This window comes from Balaenoptera physalus (genome assembly GCF_965194825.1).
Source record: "Balaenoptera physalus genome assembly, chromosome: 16".
Classification (NCBI taxonomy): Eukaryota; Metazoa; Chordata; class Mammalia; order Artiodactyla; family Balaenopteridae; genus Balaenoptera; species Balaenoptera physalus.
In genome coordinates, this window is record NC_138898.1 from 23934114 (window position 1) to 23953553 (window position 19440).

Sequence of the window (19440 nt, forward strand, 5' to 3'; positions counted from 1 at the left end):
ATAATATTAAGAGATATTAAGATTCCCTCACCAGAAATGGGGACAGCCAGGCTTGCTGGATTCGAGCAAGGGGAGTTTTAGTAACAGAAAAAAACTTGCCCTCAATCATACCCCTTTTGGCTTCGGGATTACACATTGCGCATGTGTATGGTCACCTGGTTCTAGGTGCGCCTGCGCGCTGTTCCACCCACAAACCCGAGTACAATTAACAAGGGCGCTTCGTCGGGATACAATCATCTTCAGACCCCCGACGCCCCAAACAGCTTCAGGCAACACAACACTCACAGAATAGTTACTCAGTGTCATTTGAACACACATGGCTTTGAACAGGGTGTTTTCTTTGCCTGAATGTCCTGCATCCGTCCGGAGAACTGCAGTTTGTCCAATTTTATGCGTAAACCTGATTTTCTCTAGAGGACTCTAGAGGCGTTTTTTCCATAGTGTTTTGTGCATAAGTTATCAATGCACTTTCATTCACCCGCCTCTCTTCTCCACTCAGTGGTTCTAAAGTTTTAGTTGGGATTAAAAACAAAACAAAACTGGGGAACTTCTTAAAATGCAGTCTCTCGGATTCCCCCACTAGAGAGTCAGTAAACCAGGCGTGGAGCCCGGGAATCTGCATTCAAGCAAATACCTTGGGTGATTCCCGATGCGTTGGGAACATATTTTGAGAAACACTGTATAAGATTGTGTATCTCTAGCACCCAGCACAAGGCTTAGTACAAAATAGGAGCTAAGTAAGTGCTGAGTGAATAGATGGATGGATGAATGGATAGCAGGAGTGAAACAGGCAATTCACAGCCAAAGGGAACCTGAGAAAAGAACACTTTGATAAGAGTATCTTTGTATTTTTCTCCTATAAGAACAAAACAAGTTCTTAATAGTTACCTTGAGAAAAAGAGAAAGTAAGTGAGGGGGTTGGGGGGGAGGACAGTGATTCTTAAAGGCAAATTATGCTGAGAGGGAAGAAGAAACATCCCAGACATTGGACAGACAAAAGGATGCAAAGACTCAGTTGTGTGGGAGTCCACCCCAGGGAAATATTCTCCCAACAGGTTGTGTGCAAGAATGTTCACTACAGTATTTGGAATGTTACACCAACCTCAGGGCATTTGCAACATCAGGGAGATGGCATACTTTGCCATCTCCTAAACCAGTTTACTCCAAACTCTTGGATTAGCTGACAACTTCCCCTCCTTCAGGTCTCAACTTAAATGGTACTTCCTCAGCTAGGTCTTCCCTGGTCATGCTATGTAAAGTAATACCCTATCATTTTCTATTGCAGTACTCTTTTCATAGTACTTTTTACTTACTTATTTTGGCTTACCTATTATCTTTCTCCCCCTTGAAAATTTAACCTTCATGAGAATAGGAGGCTATGTCTGACTTATTCTTAGCATTTAACACAGAGCCTGACACAGGGTAGGTGCTAAATAAGCATCCATGAAATGAATGAATGAAGTCAGCCTCAGTGTTACAAAGGTTAATGACATAAAATCCATCAACAAACTACATAATACAGTTTAAGACCACGAAGAATAAACAAAGAGGATTAAAACAAACAGTAATCTTTGATTTTTGTAAAAGGGAATTCGTTAATTCATTCCCTTATTCATTTACTCATTCATCTAACAAACGTTTATGGAATATTTGTTATGTGCTAGTATTGGATAATAATACAATGTATTAACAGCAAGTTGGAAATTGTATTAAAACATAATAAAGTAGTACAACTGGGTATTTTGTCTGGGGCAGAGGAGAAAGTGGAGTTAGCTGATGTGTGAGAGTGGATATCATCCCCCCTAGAGATTCTGTAGGCTTTGAGAGTACATCAGCCTTCAAACATCCTATGAAGCGCCAGGAATGTTCGGGACAAAAATAAAAGGTGTTCATATACAACACTTGAATTGCTTGGGACCCAAGAGCCCTGTAGGGAAAGACTTAATCCAGCCACAGTTAGAGTCTGGCCATGTTCAAACCTGTCTGATGAACTAGAGTGGGGAGAAGACCTCAAAGGAGGCTGGATTGGAGGGAGAGACAACGAATCATTTGAAAGAAAACCAACCCTGGTCCCCTCCAAGTGAACTGGAGCTCTTTCTTTATGCCCTAAATTCCATCTCTGGGAACATGCTTTTTATCCCAACCCTTTTCCAGGACTGTAAAGTGGATCCCGCACCCCAGGCTTGCTCATTATTTATAGATATTCCCCTTGCCCCATACCAAGAGGCTGCCTGGACTGACTGACTTTCTTTCTTTTTAAACTTACATATGTGAAATTTCAAAGTGATGGGCTAAAAACCCATATATATCAATATATATATATAGATATATATATATATTTTCTAATAGCCTAAAATCTGTTTTAACGTTCTTAAATCCTTTACCTATGGTGTCAAGAGAATGGAGGATAGAAAATTTGTGTGGAGATATTTCTGGCTGTGAGTCCCCACCCTTCTTGGGGAAGATTAACTGCTTCAGCCAAGTGATCGGAAGAGGGGAGTTCCAGGAGGGTTTGAGGTACCACATCCAACCCCATTGCAGTTGGGGAGCATAATGACCAGATCTACCTCCTGCTCAGGAAATCTATCAACAAGAGACAAACCTGCTAACTGCTTTGGTGGCAGACCCAGGAGAGTGCTGCTGTGTTGGGGTTGTCCTGCTCTCCCAGAATTTGTCAGGGAATGTTTTCTTTTTTTTTTTTTTTTTTAATTTTTTTTTTTTTTTAGAAATTCACGTTCTTTTATTTATTTATTTATTTATTTATGACTGTGTTGAGTCTTCGTTTCTGTGCGAGGGCTTTCTCTAGTTGCGGCAAGTGGGGGACCACTCTTCATCGCGGTGCGCGGGCCTCTCACCATCGCGGCCTCTCTTGTTGCGGAGCACAGGCTCCAGACTCGCAGGCTCAGTAATTGTGGCTCACGGGCCCAGTTGCTCCGTGGCATGTGGGATCTTCCCAGACCAGGGCTCGAACCCGTGTCCCCTGCATTGGCATGCAGATTCTCAACCACTGCGCCACCAGGGAAGCCCAGGGAATGTTTTCTGTAGGCTGGATGGGGACTAAGTAAAAGAAGGAGAGCTGCATAGGTCTCTCCTGGGTCCTGTTCGGTAGGGCCTCCTAGAGGGGTAAAGGGACTCCAGAAGTGAGAAGACAAATGACCATTGGCAATAGAGATGCCTTTGCTAAGAGGAGTGCAGGAGAGGGCTCCAGCAGGGAACCCCTGAAGAGCCCATAAAAGCCCTCCATGATGCTTTGTTGATGGACAGGAGCAGCTATAAACATCTGCCAAACCCAGAAAGCACAAAGCCAGCTACGACACGAATTCAAAGAAGACTTTTCCCACCCCTTTCTCCATCTTCCTCTCCATGTCAACACTCTGAGTGACTAAGGTGAGCTGAGGATGACAGGGGAAAAATTGAGGAAAAAAAAAAACCCTCAATCATTCTCCTCTTTCTCACTGCAAGCTAACTGCCAGAAGCAGAGCTCGAGGCACCAAAAGAATATAGCATCTTGTAATAGATTGTGAACCACTGGCTCCTTTCCATCAGAGTCCATTTATTTATCATTAAACAAATATTGATTAAGAACCTACTATGTGTCAAATCCTGTGCTAGACACTGGGAGAGACCCAAAGAACAATAACACATGGACCCTGCCTAGAGCCTCAGTCCACAGACTCAAGTAGAGGCAGGTGGGTAATGTATATTTCACACACTTACAGGGTGGTAAATTCTATAAAGAGGGAGTGGTTGGCTTCATAGAGGTGGTGACAATATAACCTAATTATGAAGGATTAATCTGCTGAGCAGACAAAGGCAGGAAGGGCATTCCAAGCAGTATTCATGGAACAGTGATGTGCAAAAGCATGGATGTTTGGGGAATGCCGGGGATTTCCTCTGGGCACTCCTCTGGCTGATTCTGCCACTTGGTTGTAGCGTATGAGTCTCCTTGGATTTATAATTAGGTAATAATACAATCCCCTCCATCAGCTGGCTATTCCCCCCCTGGCGCTGACCCTGTCTCAGTGGGCAGGTCTCTTTCCAGTCCTTGCCCCTTCCCACTGACCAAGTCAAGCTCTAAATACCCACTCACCCAAGCTTGACATTTCTTTGAAGTGGGTGCCATTTGCTCACCACCGTTCAGGGCTTGGGCAGTAAAAAGATGTATAGGGACAGCTCCCATAGGACTGGGTCCTCTTTTTCCTCAAAAGAAAAATGAGCCCTTAGACTTCCCTGGTGGTCCAGTGGTTAAGACTCCGGGCTTCCACTACAGGGGGCACAGGTTCAATCCCTGGTGGGGGAACTGAGATCCTGCATGCCATGCGGTGTGGCCAAAAAAAAAAAAAAAAAAGTTAAAAAGAAAATGAGCCCTTAATTATATTCTAACCTGAGACTCTATCTGCTGCCTCAGGTGACACAGAAACTAAACTCTAAGAATCTGTACAGGAACCAGGTGGAGGGACATGGCAGGAAGAATGTCGGGCTTGGAGGCAGACACACTCACCTGAGTTTGAACTCCCGGCTCTGCCTTGTGTTTTGAGCAACCCGCCTCCCCTCTCTGAGCCTCAAATTCCTCCGCTGCAAATGGGGATAATAATACTTACCTATTAGAATTTTTACGTGCAAAGTGGGAGATAAAGTAGATGAATGGAGGGAGGAGTGGAAGGAGTCCAGCAGGAATCTGAGGTTTCTGAGCTCAAGAATGACAATAAGGTTTCCAGGTCCCTAACTATTAACAGGTCCCTAACTATTAACAGGTTACCTCTAGGCGGAGAGATTGGGGAGCGGCTTCTTTTAATTTAACACCCTTCGTATTGTTTCAATTTTATTTTTTTTACAATGAAAATTATTTAAGTTTGTAATTTAAATATATTCAGTATAGAAATCATACTTCAATAAAAAGGTTTTTTTCAAAGCTTATATTGCATAGAAAGGCATCCAGGAGACTGATAGAAGTGGTTGTTTCTGAGAAGGTCTGGAAAACTGGGGGTCTGGGGTGGGAGGGGGACTTCCTGTGTATTCTCTTGTACTGTCTGAACTTTTTTTCATCATGAATTTATATTACCTTTCTTTCTAATATGCATTACTTTTTAAATATTTTAAAAACATTTTTTAAATATTAAGAAGTTTTAAAATAAAAATACTTTAAGTAAAGAATAAAAGTGAAAATGTGTGGTTGCTTTGTTTGTGCACCACACCTGCAACAGGCAGAAACACACATACACCCACATGCAGTTTCCAGATTATAGTATCTGCAGGGAGTGGGATGGACCGACCTTGCTGGAGCACCCACATGCTCTGATAAGGTGCAGTTCCCGAGGAGCTCAGCTGGGGGAACCATTGAGAGCTTGGTGGAGAAGATCCCAGAGGAGTGGCAGCTCCTGGGAAGTTTAAAACAACATAAACCGGAATGATGATGGGGATGGGGGGGAGGATTAGGCGGCTCTGCTCCTGCTGGGGCTCTCTGGGCTCCCTGGATGGGGATGGCCCATGCCCCACAGGTTATAAAAAGCACAGATGGAGGTCCAGGGGCTGCAGGCCCTCCTCCCAGGCAATCCCTTTCATATAAGGTGATGCCAGGAAAGATCAATCCTTCCTTGCTGTGGGGAAGAGCACTGGATTTAGAGTCATGAGTTTGGGTTGAGTCCTACCTTGATCATTTCTGGTTGCGTGGCCTTGTGTCAATCACTTAACTCCTCTGAGACTCAATTTCCTCATTTGTGAACAAGGACAATATTAACAATTGACTTTTTTTTTTAAAGCATAATTTATGGAGTACCTACTACATGATAGCTACTGAAAGAAAGGTGCTCTACATATGTAAATACATTTAGTTCTTATAAGCAGTCTGTGAAGAGGATATTTTTATTCTAATTTTACAGGTGAAGAAACAGGTTCAGAGAAGTGAATTTTTAAAAGATATCAATAATAGGTAACATTTATGTAGAGCTTACTTTGCATAAAACACTGTTCTAAGAACTTACAACAAAAATTTGTAACAACCTTGAGGCAGGTATATTATAATTAGCCTCACTTTGTATATGAGGAAACTGAGGCACAGAAAGTTTAAATAATTGGCCTGAGATTACACAGCTGGTAAATTAGGGAGCCAGGACTTGAAGGCAGGTAGTCCAGCTCTTAATCATTATGTTGGACAAATCTGCTTAAAACTCTGCATTAAAATTCCCACTGCACTAAACATAAAATCCAACTTCCTTTCTCTGGTTTCCGAGGCCATACTCAATGTGGTCCTGGCATGATCTGACCTCATCTATCACCTCCCCCGTGCTTACTCTGCTTCAGTCACACCAGCTTCTCCCAGGTTCCTCAGATATGCGAAGCACATTCATGCCACAGGGCCTTTGCATTTGCTGTTCCCTCCACCAGGAATGATCTTCTCCCAGACCTTTGTACGGCTCATTCCCTCACTACATCTAGATCTCTGCTCAAACATCACCCCCTCAAAGAGACATTCCTATCTAAAATAGACATCCCTTTGACCCTGCTTAATTTTTCTTCACGGCACTTAGAATTCTCTGAAATTATACATTTGTTTGCTTGTTTGTCTGTCTTTTTCACCAGAATGTGAGCACAGACTTGGTAGTCCACTGTTAGATACAGTGCTTAGGCCCAGGATGTAACACACGGTAGACACCCAGTGTATAGTTGATGGATAATTAAGTACGTAAATGAATGAATACCCAAGGTCACCCAATTGGTTAGTGGCAGAGCCAGGACACAAACCAAGTTGTTTGATCCTGGAACCCATACTCTTAGCCAGCTCTAACCCATGCTGAACTGACTCCGAGAATTAGGAGATTCAGATAGCATAAAGAATGTGAAGCCACTTTGAAAATTGCTAAGTGCTGGAAAAATGATGTTGCTGCTGCTGCTGCTGATGATGATTCAGTTAAGTGCTCATCTGTGAAATGGGTATAAAAAATACTCTGGCCTGCTGACTTTAAGAGGATGTTTTGTGGAATGCCTGTGAGATGGATAAGGAAACATGTAAAAAAGTTAAAGGCTCTACACAGTAGAAAGGACTGTAAAGGTTGTTTCCATGCCAGTGGCTTCCCAAGACTCCCATCTTCTACCTCGAGTTTGACATTAATATTGCTGACAGGAGAGGGGGAGGTAGGGGGACATGGGGGGGGGGTGGGCAAGGGACTCTCCGTCCCAGTAATTAAACATGTTGGGACTGAAGTGCTGCCAGCGGCAGCATCTGGTTGCAATTACCAGAGGGGACCGAAGTGATTAGTCACCTTTATAGTGAGAGCCAGGCCAGTCCCCTGGGCTCCTCCCTGGAGAGGGCCTTCTAAGCAAGCCCGGAGTCCCCTTCCCCGACTCCCACCCCATTTCTGCAGTTCTCTGGTCCTCAAATAATAGCCCTCCATGTAGACTCCTCCATGTTCCCAAAGTCCCAGCCCATTGGATGAGACCTTGACTAAAAGCCAAGAATACCATAATTGCCCCCATCACTCTTTCACTTTTCGTGTTTCTAGAAGCTAGGTTAGGATTCTTTGGTATAAAATGTGTCAGAGCGGGAATTAGGCTTAAAAAGTAATTTAACCTTTCTGAACTTTAGTTTCTTCATCTGCAAAATCAGGGTACTGAGAGTACCTTCATCATAGGGTTCTTGTGAAGATAAATAAGATAAAAATGCAGTGCGATACAAAGGCCAGAGTCTAGTTTACTCCACTATATGCTCAATAAATAGCAGCTCTTATTATTTGCCAGGTACCAGGCTAATCACTTATTTTTTTTAATGAATTTATTTATTTTATTTATTTATTTTTGGCTGCATGGGGTCTTTGTTGCTGTGTGTAGGCTTTCTCTAGTTGCAGCGAGAGGGGGCTACTTTTCGCTGCAGTGTGTGGGCTTCTCATTGCGGTGGCTTCTCTTGTTGCAGAGCATGGGCTCTGGGTGTGCAAGCTTCAGTAGTTGTAGCATGCGGGCTCAGTAGTTGCAGCGCACGGGCTTAGTTGCTCCGCGGCACATGGGATCTTCCCGGACCAGGACTCGAACCCGTGTCCCCTGCATTGGCAGGCGGATTCTTAACCACTGTGCCACCAGGGAAGCCCAGGCTAATCACTTTTTATAATTTATTTAATTGAATCCCCAGAAACACCCTGTGAGGTAGGTACTGTCATGATTCCTGTTCAGAGTTTCAAAGAGGTTTAGAGGCTTCCAAAGATCATATAATATACTAAACCATATAGCAGAACTAGAATTCAAAACCAGGCCTGTTTGTCTCCAAGAGTCCTTACTCTTTATCAAACCATGTTCAAGGACATCTTGATTGTTTGATTTATTTTTGTTCATTTGTTTGTTTGTTTATTTTGGCCACGCGGCTTGCAGGATTTTAGTTCCCCTGACCAGAGATTGAACCCGGGCCCCTGGCAGTGAGAGCGTGGAGTCCTAACCACTGGACCGCCAGAGAATTCCTGATTTTTTTGATTTATTCATCCCTTCATTTATTCACTCACTCAGGCTTACAAAGTACCTAATTCGTGGCAAGGCGAGAATCTCTCCCTTTCAGGAACTCAGAGTCCAGCAGGGAAGGCACGACATGTCTGCAAGTAACTATACCTTAAAGTAGAAAATGATGGCTTTTGTATATAAGGGCCGGTTAGAGATTCATTCATCCATACGACACACTGAGAACCCGCTATGTGCTGGGCCCTGTGCCCAGCCCTGGGAATAATTGAAAGATAAATATGGTGCCGTCTAGTCATAAACTCATGGGGGAGACAGGTATGTAAATAAATTATTACTGCTATAAGGAATTACGTTATGATTTTTTAAATATGAAAAAAGTCCACAGAGTAGAAGAAATGAACTGTGTCTGAGACAGGGGGGCAGAGGCAGAACTGGATAATCTTGGAGCTGCCAAAATGGAAAGGGGCACAGAAAATGTGTGATGGCAAATCAGGAGTGTGTATTTTCTAGTGAATGAGGGAAGGCTTCATGGAGGAGAGGGCACATGAGTTGGCACTTTTCAATGGGCAGCTTTTAGAGAGAGGGAGGGTTGGAACAGAGAGATCCGGGAGGCCTAGAAGCCAGTTATAAGGGAATTATATTAGGACAGGCCGTGAGGAGGACTGAGACAGTGAGGTGGTGGGGATGGAGAGGATGAAGGAACCCCAGAGATGACTGCTTAAGTGGACAAGTCAAAAGGGAAGCCAAGTGTTGTGAATCTGGGCAACCGGAGCGATAGTAAGGAATTCGGCTCTTCCTTAAAGCTCCCCCTGAAGAGTGTCTGGTGGTGTATTGATCCTTTGAGATGGGGAGGTGGAGCTCTCCTGGGGTTTCTGACCTAGGAGCACCAGATGAAGCTTGAAATGGCCAAGTTATGCAGCTGTGCTCTGAAGATCAGCAAGGATCTGGACGTATCACCATGAAAAGGCTGGTCAAGCACCTGGACACCCCAGCTGTGAGTTTCATCTTCTTTCATTCATCAGATGCTTACTGAGCTTCTACTCTGTGCCAGGTTGTGCTGGGAAACCAATCTGGTGAACTTAGAGTACGAACAGATCTCTATCGGGCAGACTCAAAGAATCTCAGATTAAGAAGGAAGCCTACCTGAGTGCTTCTACCGCTGCTATACTTCTCACAGTGTGACAAGTGTTGTAGCAAAACGTTCAAGAAGGGGTAATTGGCTCTGTCTGGGGATCTGGGAAGGCTTCCTGGAGGAGGTGAAACTTTTTTTTTTGGCTGCTTTGGGTCTTCGTTGCTGCATGTGGGCTTTCTCAAGTTGCGGCAAGCGGGGCTACTCTTTGTTGCGGTGCGCGGGCTTCTCATTGCGGTGGCTTCTCTTGTTGCAGAGCACGGGCTCTAGGCGCGTGGGCTTCAGTAGTTGTGGCTCGCAGACTCAGCAGCTGTGGCGCACGGGCTTAGTTGCTCCGCGGCATGTGGGATCCTCCCGGACCAAGGCTCTAACCCGTGCCCCCTGGATTGGCAGGCGGATTCTTAACCAGGGAAGGAGGAGGTAAATTTTCAGCTGAAGCTCTCAGTATGAGGAGGACTTCCTCCTGTTGTGGGAGTGAAAGGAGGGTATTCCAGGTAAAGAGAACAGTTTTCCCCCATGAGTCCAGCTGGAATTGAGACTTCTTCCAGAACTACCAGAAAAGCACTGTGTGGGAAATCATTTTTCCAGCCTCCTGCAGGGGCCGCTGCTGCCCCAGGCTGGGGCTGCCCCCTCTGGACTCAGCCAGTCCCTCCCAACAAAACTGAGTTTGTCTTTGCTGGGGTGGCAGTGAGGTATACTCTGGACCTGCCTCCATCTAAGGAGTGGGCTCAGGGCGGCAGTGCCCCCAAAGCCTGAGGTAACAATCTGAGCTCAGTCAACGGCATTTGTGGGGAGGGGTGTAGTGGGTACTGATATTTTTCTGTCTCTGGGTCACCACAAGTTTAATAAAATAAAAGAAACTGTGGGTAAATGCTGCCATCTGTACTGTCCACCCCCCAACAAAAAATCAGGTCCCAGACTAGACGCAAAGGTTGCTTTAAAAACACCCCAAGGACTTAACTGAAAACCCACACTCCTCATGCTTCTGGGGCTTAAGATCCTTGAGTTCATTCCTCAGCATCTCTCCTCAGGAAGGTGGGGTGGGCTGCCCCGTGACGTGGAGGTAAAGACCCGTGAGTCTGCTCCGTGGGACTGAGAGGCACCCCCCCAAGCCTAGAAGCCCCCCTCGGGGCTGTGTGCCAAGAGCCCCCGTGAGCCATGGCCTCAAAGGGCAGCGGTGATTTTTTTCACATAAATATATCGCACTTAAATGAGTTTAGACAGCATGACATCAGAGAGTAATTAAATTGGTTTGGGTTGGAATTCCGTTTCCAATTCCTGAGTTCAGGTTTGTAAAAGATTTTTCTGAGCACCTGCAGGCATGTGTGTGTGTGTGTGTGTGTGTGTGTGTGTGTGTGTGTAAGTATTTTCACTGGAAAGGATTCAAAACTTAAAAAAAAAAAAAAAAAGAACTGGAGCACACAGGCAGCATTACGCCATTCTTCCTTCTTGGAAAAATCCCTCAGCCTTATACAAGCCTCCTTCAAGCCCTCAGTCAGTTGTGCAGGAGAAAGGGGGCGGTCGGCTTTCTCCTTTCAAGAACGAGTTATTTTCAGCTGCTGACTGGAGACGGTGCACGTCTGGATACGAGAGCATTTCCACTATGGGACTGGATACAAACACACACCCGGCAGACTTCAAGAGCCTCAGACTGAGGAGAAAGCCTTTCCTTCTGCTGCTACTGCTGCTGCCGCTGCTTTTGAGGGTCCACTCTTTTCATGGTTTTTCCTGCCAAACCAGAGGCACCTCCGCTGCTGCCACTGTTCTCTTTGGTGTCATTCAGCGGCTGGCCAGAGGATGAGACTCCCCAAAGTCCTCACTTTCTTGCTTTGGCACCTGGCTTGGCTGGACCTGGAATTCATCTGCACTGTGTTGGGTGCCCCTGACTTGGGCCAGAGACCCCAGGGGGCCAGGCCAGGATTGGCCAAAGCAGAAGCCAAGGAGAGGCCCCCTCTGGCCCAGAACATCTTCAGGCCGGGGGGTCACAGCTACGGTGGGGGGGCCACCAATGCCAGGGCAAAGGGGGGCACCGGGCAGACAGGAGCCCTGACACAGCCCAAGAAGGATGAATCCAAAAAGCTGCCCCCCAGATCGGGTGGCCCTGAACCCAAGCCAGGACACCCTCCCCAGACAAGGCAGGCTGCAACGCGGACTGTGACCCCAAAAGGACACCTTCCTGGGGGTAAGGCACCACCAAAGGCAGGATCTGTCCCCAGCCCCTTCCTGCTGAAGAAGGCCAGGGAGCCTGGGTCCCCTCGAGAGCCCAAGGAGTCATTCCGCCCGCCCCCCATCACGCCCCACGAATACATGCTCTCGCTGTACAGGACGCTGTCCGAGGCTGACAGAAAGGGAGGCAACAGCAGCGTGAAGTTGGAGGCTGGCCTGGCCAACACCATCACCAGCTTTATTGACAAAGGGCAAGGTGAGGGGGCGGGGTGGCAGGGGCACGGCTCAGAGGGAGGGGCATCTGCATGCATGGAGGGGGCTCTCAGAGCCCCGCCACTGCACTGGTGGGAGACGGTGTGTGCATCTGGCCTGGGTGGTGTCTGGGACTTGCCTCATACACTCCAGGTCCCAGGCTGCTGGCATGTCAGAGCTGGAGGGCACCTGGGGATCACCAAGTGCCATTCCTGCAAGGCGCAGAGGGGGTTACTGAAGCCTGGGAAGGAGACAAGACCTGCCTGTTGGTGGCAGAGTTGGGGACCAGACTCTAAGACTCTTGATTACCAGGCCATGCTCTGTGCTTATGTGAATTGGCCAGACTTTCCAGGCTGCAGGGGGTTGTAGGTTTTCTCAGATGGCAGAGAGAGAAATTAATCTCAGATACCCACGGTTCTCCCACTTTGCCTTCGGGCTGGGGGTCAGAGGGGACAGGATAGGTGACGACAGTAAATGAGGCATACTGGAGTTCTGGAACAACCTCTAGATATACGAGGTGGGGCAGGGTGGACAACAGACCTAGGGTCTAACTCACCGTGTGACCTTGGGAAAGCCCCTTCTCCCTTTGGGGTCTCAGTTTCCCCATCAGTACAACCCTATGGAGGTTGGATTGGGTGATTTCTGAGAGCCCTTCAAATATGAAAACTTTTTGTCCTGTCCTAAACACACATCATTTTTATCATGAACCCAGGAGACGATCTGCTCCCCTCACTTCTCCCTCTGCCCACCCACATCTCTGTCTTGGCTTTTCCTCTCAACTTGCTGTGTGATCTCAGCAAGTCCCTTCCCCTCGTAGGGCCTCAGTTTCTCCATAAGTGTGAAGAGGGAGGTGGACCTGATTGCTAGAGTTGCTGGCAGCTCATACGTTCTGGTTCTGGGAGTCTTGGGACTTTGGCTGGCAGGGTGGGGGAAGGGTCAGAGAGAGGAAGAGGTTCCTCATTAGAGCTGGCCAGTGGGGGAACGACAGAGGGCGGGGGGAGGCGCAGAGGCAGCAGGTCTGGCTGAGGTTGGGGGAGGTGGCCTGGCTGCCTGCCCAGCCAGAGCAAGCTGTGACCCCTTGGGGAATCATAAAATAAGTCCCTGTGCCCCCCAGCTCTAAGGGAGCTTGGAGGGGGGAGATGGGGAGTTTAAAGGCCTAATTAGTCACCTTCTAGAGCAATATTATGAATGTTTCCCAATGGCAAATTGGTATTTAGGAAGGAGGGCGTGCTGATTCGGACATACTACTGAGCTGCTTACACACACACACAGCCTTATATTTATACGTACATGCTGAATCACACACACATGTACACACGTGCACACACACCTTACATATATACAAGGAATCTTCTTACATATATACAGACACATATACATACATATCCTTCAAATATTCACACAAGCCCAATCATACTTACATATAACATGTCACCCACATATGCATTACTTTTCATACTCACATGTGAACCGAATCATACATACACACACACACCAACTGTCATTCACACACACACACATTCACGTACCCAGCAGGGTAAGAAACATACACAACAAAATCATTAGACTGGGAAGCCAGGAAAATTGGATTATAGACCGGCTTTTTTGTTAACTTGCTGTGTGACTTTAGGCAAGTCACTCCCCGTCTCTGTCCCTCATCCGTAAAACAAGAACACTAAGATCTTCTTTAAGGCATGGTATAGTAGAAGCAGCTCAGGATCCGGTGTAAAAAGTTCTAGGCTGGAGTTCCAGCTCTGCTTTTTCCCAGATGGGTGACCATGAGCAAGTTACTAACTTCTCTGAGCCTCAGGTTCCTCCCCTGGAAAAACAGGGGTCATTATAATGCCCGTTCCACCTATCTTACCAAAGAGAAATCATATTGGATAACAGATGGGAGAGGGGCAGGCAGAAGGCAGTTCTAAGGCTGATGGACCTCTGCTGTGCATCTCATTGACACAAACACCCAGAATCACTCAAATCAGCTACAGCCATATCTACAGATCAACAACCCTACTTGGTTGACTGTGTAGGAAGCTCCCTTATTTTGAAAAAGGCTCCCAGTGATTTGGGTCTTGGCTTCTGTCAGAGTGGGGAAGAGCTTAAATAATGTTCTCTCGAGGGAAGAAGAGCTGTGGTCCTTCCCTGAGGCCTTGAGGTGACCAGCTCCCCTGGTGAGGTTGCAGGGAATGACTTATGGGTGTTCTCTCTAGATGACCGAGGTCCTGCGGTCAGGAAGCAGAGGTACGTGTTTGACATTAGCGCCCTGGAGAAGGATGGGCTACTAGGGGCCGAGCTGCGGATCTTGCGGAAGAAGCCCTCGGACACAGCTAAGCCAGTGGCCCCCGGCAGTGGGCGAGCTGCCCAGCTGAAGCTGTCCAGCTGCCCCAGCGGCCGACAGCCGGCAGCCTTGCTGGGTGTGCGTTCCGTGCCAGGCCTGGATGGATCTGGCTGGGAGGTGTTCGACATCTGGAAGCTCTTCCGAAACTTTAAGAACTCGGCCCAGCTGTGCCTGGAGCTGGAGGCCTGGGAACGGGGCCGGGCCGTGGACCTCCGTGGCCTGGGCTTTGACCGGGCTGCCCGGCAGGTCCATGAGAAGGCCCTGTTCCTGGTGTTTGGCCGCACCAAGAAACGGGACCTGTTCTTTAATGAGATTAAGGCCCGCTCTGGCCAAGATGATAAGACCGTGTACGAGTACCTGTTCAGCCAGCGGCGAAAGAGGCGGGCCCCACTGGCCACGCGTCAGGGCAAGCGGCCCAGCAAGAACCCCAAGGCCCGCTGCAGTCGGAAGGCGCTGCATGTCAACTTCAAGGACATGGGCTGGGACGACTGGATTATCGCGCCCCTGGAGTACGAGGCCTTCCACTGTGAGGGGCTATGCGAGTTCCCCCTGCGCTCCCACCTGGAGCCCACGAACCATGCAGTCATCCAGACCCTGATGAACTCCATGGACCCCGAGTCCACTCCACCCACCTGCTGTGTGCCCACGCGGCTGAGTCCCATCAGCATCCTCTTCATTGACTCCGCCAACAACGTGGTCTATAAGCAGTATGAGGACATGGTCGTGGAGTCTTGTGGCTGCAGGTAGCAGCACTGGCCTCTGTCTTCCTGGGTGGTACATCCCAGGATGCTGGTCACAAGAGCCCCTCCACGCACTCCTGGAATCACAGAGGGGTCGGGAAGCTACAGCCAGGAGCATCTACACAGCCTGCGTGAAAGGGGATTTGAACAGCCTTGCTCCATCTCAGAGTGGGAATTGGGCTGAAGGTCTCTTTCTATCCACAAGTCCCCCTGTCTGAGGATTTCTGCCCTTCTGCTGCTCTGACTGGCAGGGACAGGCCCAGGGAGACAGACTCTGAATGGGACTGAGACCCAGGAGGCCTTGTTTTCCATTGAGACTCAGCCCGCCACCTCTCCTTACCTGGACCTTCTCGACCTCTGGACTCTCCAGGGAGGGTTCTCCTTGGGAGAGGCACAGGTGCCACCTCCTCCTTGAATCACCATTGTGCTTGGTGACTTTCTGCCCCCGGGGCAGATGGATGCTGATTGGGCAGGGGTGGGAAAGAGGGGGAGCGGGTTTGGGCAGGGGTGAGGAGTGTGAGGCTCTTAGACTGTTAGATTAAAATGTACATTGATGAGATAAAAAACAAAACCATGCCTAAAACTGTGGCAGATTTCTTATTTACCCCAGGGGACCCAGTGACCCTTCAAAGAAAGACCGACCCAGAGAGGGGAGGCGGGCTGCCTGAAGCAGAATGGGACAGAGAGCACAGGCTGAGTAGGGCCAGTGCTACCTCTAACCCCATTCCTGGTTTTCTTCCAGAGCTCCATCTATTCCACTGAGGCCTAGCAACAGAGTTAGGTTTCCTTTTTGACATTCCTTAGTCAAGCTTGTTGTCTCCAAAATGGATCCCTTAAATGGGAGGGAAATTGGGGATTTCATTTCCTCTAAAGTCATCCCCACTTCATTCACCAGTGTCTGCTCTGTCCCCTCTCATCCCCATATCATATGCACAGAATCAACTGGTCACCATTTAAAGGGCCCTCCACCTCTCACTGGGGAACGTGGGCTGCCATGATCTCCTCTTCCCCTATTGGGGCATCTCTTTTCTGTCACTGACCACTGTTCCTCACATGATCTTACCTGTGATCTCATCTTACCTGCTACCCTCCAGTTCGGCACACATTCCACCCCTTCACCCCAGCTCTAGAAACAACTGGAGCTCCTCCCCTTTATAGTATACCATATATAAATACATAATTATACATTATACATTAGTAACCTCCCCACTGACCTTACTGACCTTAGATGGACCAATGTCAGACACATTCCTGCTTGGGGCTTGGCCCAGACTAAATGCCCACTTCCCTATTCCACTAGAACCTATGGGGAAGAGTGAGGCATGAACTCTTGGGAGGGGAATACAGCCTTCTGGTAGGGAAATTTGGGCACCTGAGTCCTTGTTCCAAGGGCTCAGGACCAGGTTCTGCCTGGCTGAAGAAAGGGAGGACCAGCAGAAGAGAGCCTAGGCCTCAGCTTCCCACCCAGGGGGCCTCAAAATTTCCCCCATCTCTCTCCAGCTGGGTCTTCGATTCCCAGGGCTCCTAGCCAAAGCTGTTTCAACAGTAAGGATTCTTGCCCAGCTGTGGGCAGATCCTGTGTTTCTTCCCTCTAGGCCTGAAACCTGGGTTGTCAGGACCTGAAGCAAGAGTCCAGGGTGGGGGGCAGCATACCTTCAAGCTACCTCCCTGGCTTGGAGGCCATTCCCTGTCCCTAAGGGGCCAGCCTGAGCCTGGAGCCTAGCCCTCCCTGGCCGAGTTTCGTTGTGTTTGGCTGGGGGCAGGCCCACAAGCTCTGGAAGTAAACAAAGGAGCTGCACGGCAGACAGAGTTCTGGTGTATGTGAGAGGAGAGTGAGCCTGGAAGGGAGGTGCCCGGGGAGGCCAAGCAGTGGGCTGTGGACACATGGAGAGCAGTGTAGAAGCAGGGTGGCTGGAGACCCAGGGGCAGAGAGGCAGGGGACCAAGGGGTCACAGGTGGGGCGGGCTCCTACACGCACTGATTTCCTGGGCTGTACGTCCCTAGTTTCTTGGAAAGTCTGACAGATTGGAGCTCTCCCTGCCTTATCCCTATCAGAAAGCTTCAAGGACTCTCAGCCACGGTGCTCTTCCTGCTGAGGCCCAGGCATTGAATTGAATGTTGTGGCTCCAGCTTGATATCCTAGGAGCTTCCTCTCCCCCCTCCACCTGTCCTAGAACACTCTTTCGCAAGAGAACCACTCAGACTCTGTACCTGACCCCATTTCCCACCCAGACTATGGGGAGCCAATCAGATCATTGTGGGTGGGAACAGCCCTTCCATCCTAACCATCTGATCTGTTCAACTGCCTCCTTGGAAAATTATCCCCACCAGGCACCCACCTCCAGTCCCAATCATAACAGGCTGCATACTTGTACAGGGCATTCTCACGCCAAAGGGTTCAAGGCTTATATCGTTCTTTAGAGTTCACAAACACTCTCTCAGCTGTGATCTCACAGCTCTGCTGGGCTCAAAAGGCAGCCCAGTTTCAAATTTCAAGATTTGTCACTTAGAGTTAGAGGCCTTGGGCAAGTCGCCTAATTCCATGAACCTTGATTTCCTCATTTGTGAAAAAAAAAGGGGGGGGGGAGAGTAAACGATGTACCTATTTCATAAGGCTAACTGTGAGGTTACGAAAGACACTCAGCACAGTAGCTTGCACAGAGGTGACACTCAACAAATGTTAGCTGTTATCATTATTGTGCCTCAAACAGTCTTGTGAAGCAGGCAGGGCAAGGAATATTACCCTCTGCTCCCCTATTTTTACAGATGAGAAGCTAACAATCCAGAGAGGTAACTGTAGTTCTCCTGCAGGTCTCTGTATTCTTTGTACCACTCTTGCCACTTTTCTGGACCCCCAATTCCACTGACCCCAGTCTTGGCAAGTAGTAGAATTATCTTCCCGGGGCTTGGCGCCCTGGTCTTAAAGTATCTCCTTGGGGACACAGAATATTGTTAGTTCCTAGGGAGAGATAGCTAAGCATAGAGTTTAGGGCAGGGAAAATGGGAGGCCCATAGCAGAGGAAAGAAGTGAGGCCCCCAAAGCTCTGATGCCACCTCTTGGCCTCTTCCACATCCCCGTGTCCCAGGGCCACAAGCTGGAGAATCAGCTTTTCTAGGGCTTGGAACACACAACCTTGGGAAGCCTCTGACTTCACAATTAGTTCTTTTGACCTGAATATAATGTGAGGAAGCAGAGTCAAGCAGAATAGTCATATACGCTTAGGAGTCAAGCAGATCTGGGTTCCAGTTCTAGTTCCACCACTTTCCAGCTGAGTGACTTTGAGCAAGTTATTTAACCTCTCTAGTTTCTCTAACTGTAAAAGAGGGATAATAATATCAAATTTAATGGACCTGGGATGCAGGAAAGAGGATATTCATTCATTCCATCCATCTTTGATCCATCTATTCATTTATTAACCAGTAAATATTTATTGAGGGTCTTCTATGGCCCAATACTGTTCTGAATGTTGGGGTGATAATAAAAACTACAATGTTTATTGAGGGCTTATTATGTACCAGGTACTGTGCTTAGCACTTTACGTGAAGTCTCTTATCTTGCAATGATCATGCCTTCAAGTTCCATGCATGAATGAAAGAGAAAATAAAGATCCCAAAGGATGCTAAGATGGTAAGATAATAGACTGAATCAAAGGAAATGAAATAAAACAGGGGGGAAAGTCATCAGAATGCATGAAACCAACCATACAAGTACAAGATATGAAGTGTGATTTCACAACTTCAGGTGGGAAAGAGATAGTGTTGTAGGTAGCTGTGAACTCAGTAGAATCAACTGAATATAATGTGGGTGCCTAAGTGCAAATACAAGTGTGGGCTTTATTAATAGACAGGTACTGTACAAACCCAAAGAAACTGTGGTTCTGCTCTCTTAGCAGGACTTGGGGAGTGTTGGGATGGAGAGAATAAGGGAGAAGCAGAGTCAAAGGTGAATCCTGTGGTTTTTTGCTTGAGCAACTGGGCGGACGGTGTGCCATTCAACAACAATGAAAAGAGAGAACACAGAAGGAGGACAGATTTTTTTTTTTTGTTTTCTTAACCATATTTGCTTATTTTATTTTATTTTTATTTATTTTTATATTATTGCTGTGTTGGGTCTTCGTTTCTCTGTGAGGGCTTTCTCCAGTTGTGGCAAGTGGGGGCCACTCTTCATCGCGGTGCGCGGGCCTCTCACTATCGCGGCCTCTCTTGCTGCGGGGCACAGGCTCCAGATGCGCAGGCTCAGCAATCGTGGCCCACGGGCCCAGTTGCTCCGCGGCATGTGGGATCCTCCCAGACCAGGGCTCGAACCCGTGTCCCCTGCATTGGCAGGCAGACTCTCAACCACTGCGCCACCAGGGAAGCCCAGGAGGACAGATTTTGAG

The 19440-nt window shown here is 48.0% G+C and overlaps 1 protein-coding gene across 1 annotated transcript; it reads left to right on the forward strand.

Moving 5' to 3' along the window:
* The first annotated feature begins 9978 nt into the window (after positions 1 to 9978).
* On the forward strand, positions 9979 to 19091 carry GDF5 (growth differentiation factor 5). The gene is made up of 2 exons (XM_082431410.1): positions 9979 to 11987; positions 14194 to 19091. The coding sequence occupies exons 1-2, from the start codon at positions 11363 to 11365 to the stop codon at positions 15066 to 15068; spliced, it is 1500 nt and encodes a 499-aa protein (XP_082287536.1). The 5' UTR covers positions 9979 to 11362; the 3' UTR covers positions 15069 to 19091.
* Positions 19092 to 19440: the final 349 nt, after the last annotated feature.

Coding starts and splice junctions, on each gene's coding strand:
- GDF5 (XM_082431410.1), top strand. CDS start 11,363: ATGAGACTCCCCAAAGTCCTCACTTTCTTGCTTTGGCACCTGGCTTGG. Junction 11,988..14,193: donor CTTTATTGACAAAGGGCAAG/GTGAGGGGGCGG, acceptor TGTTCTCTCTAG/ATGACCGAGGTCCTGCGGTC.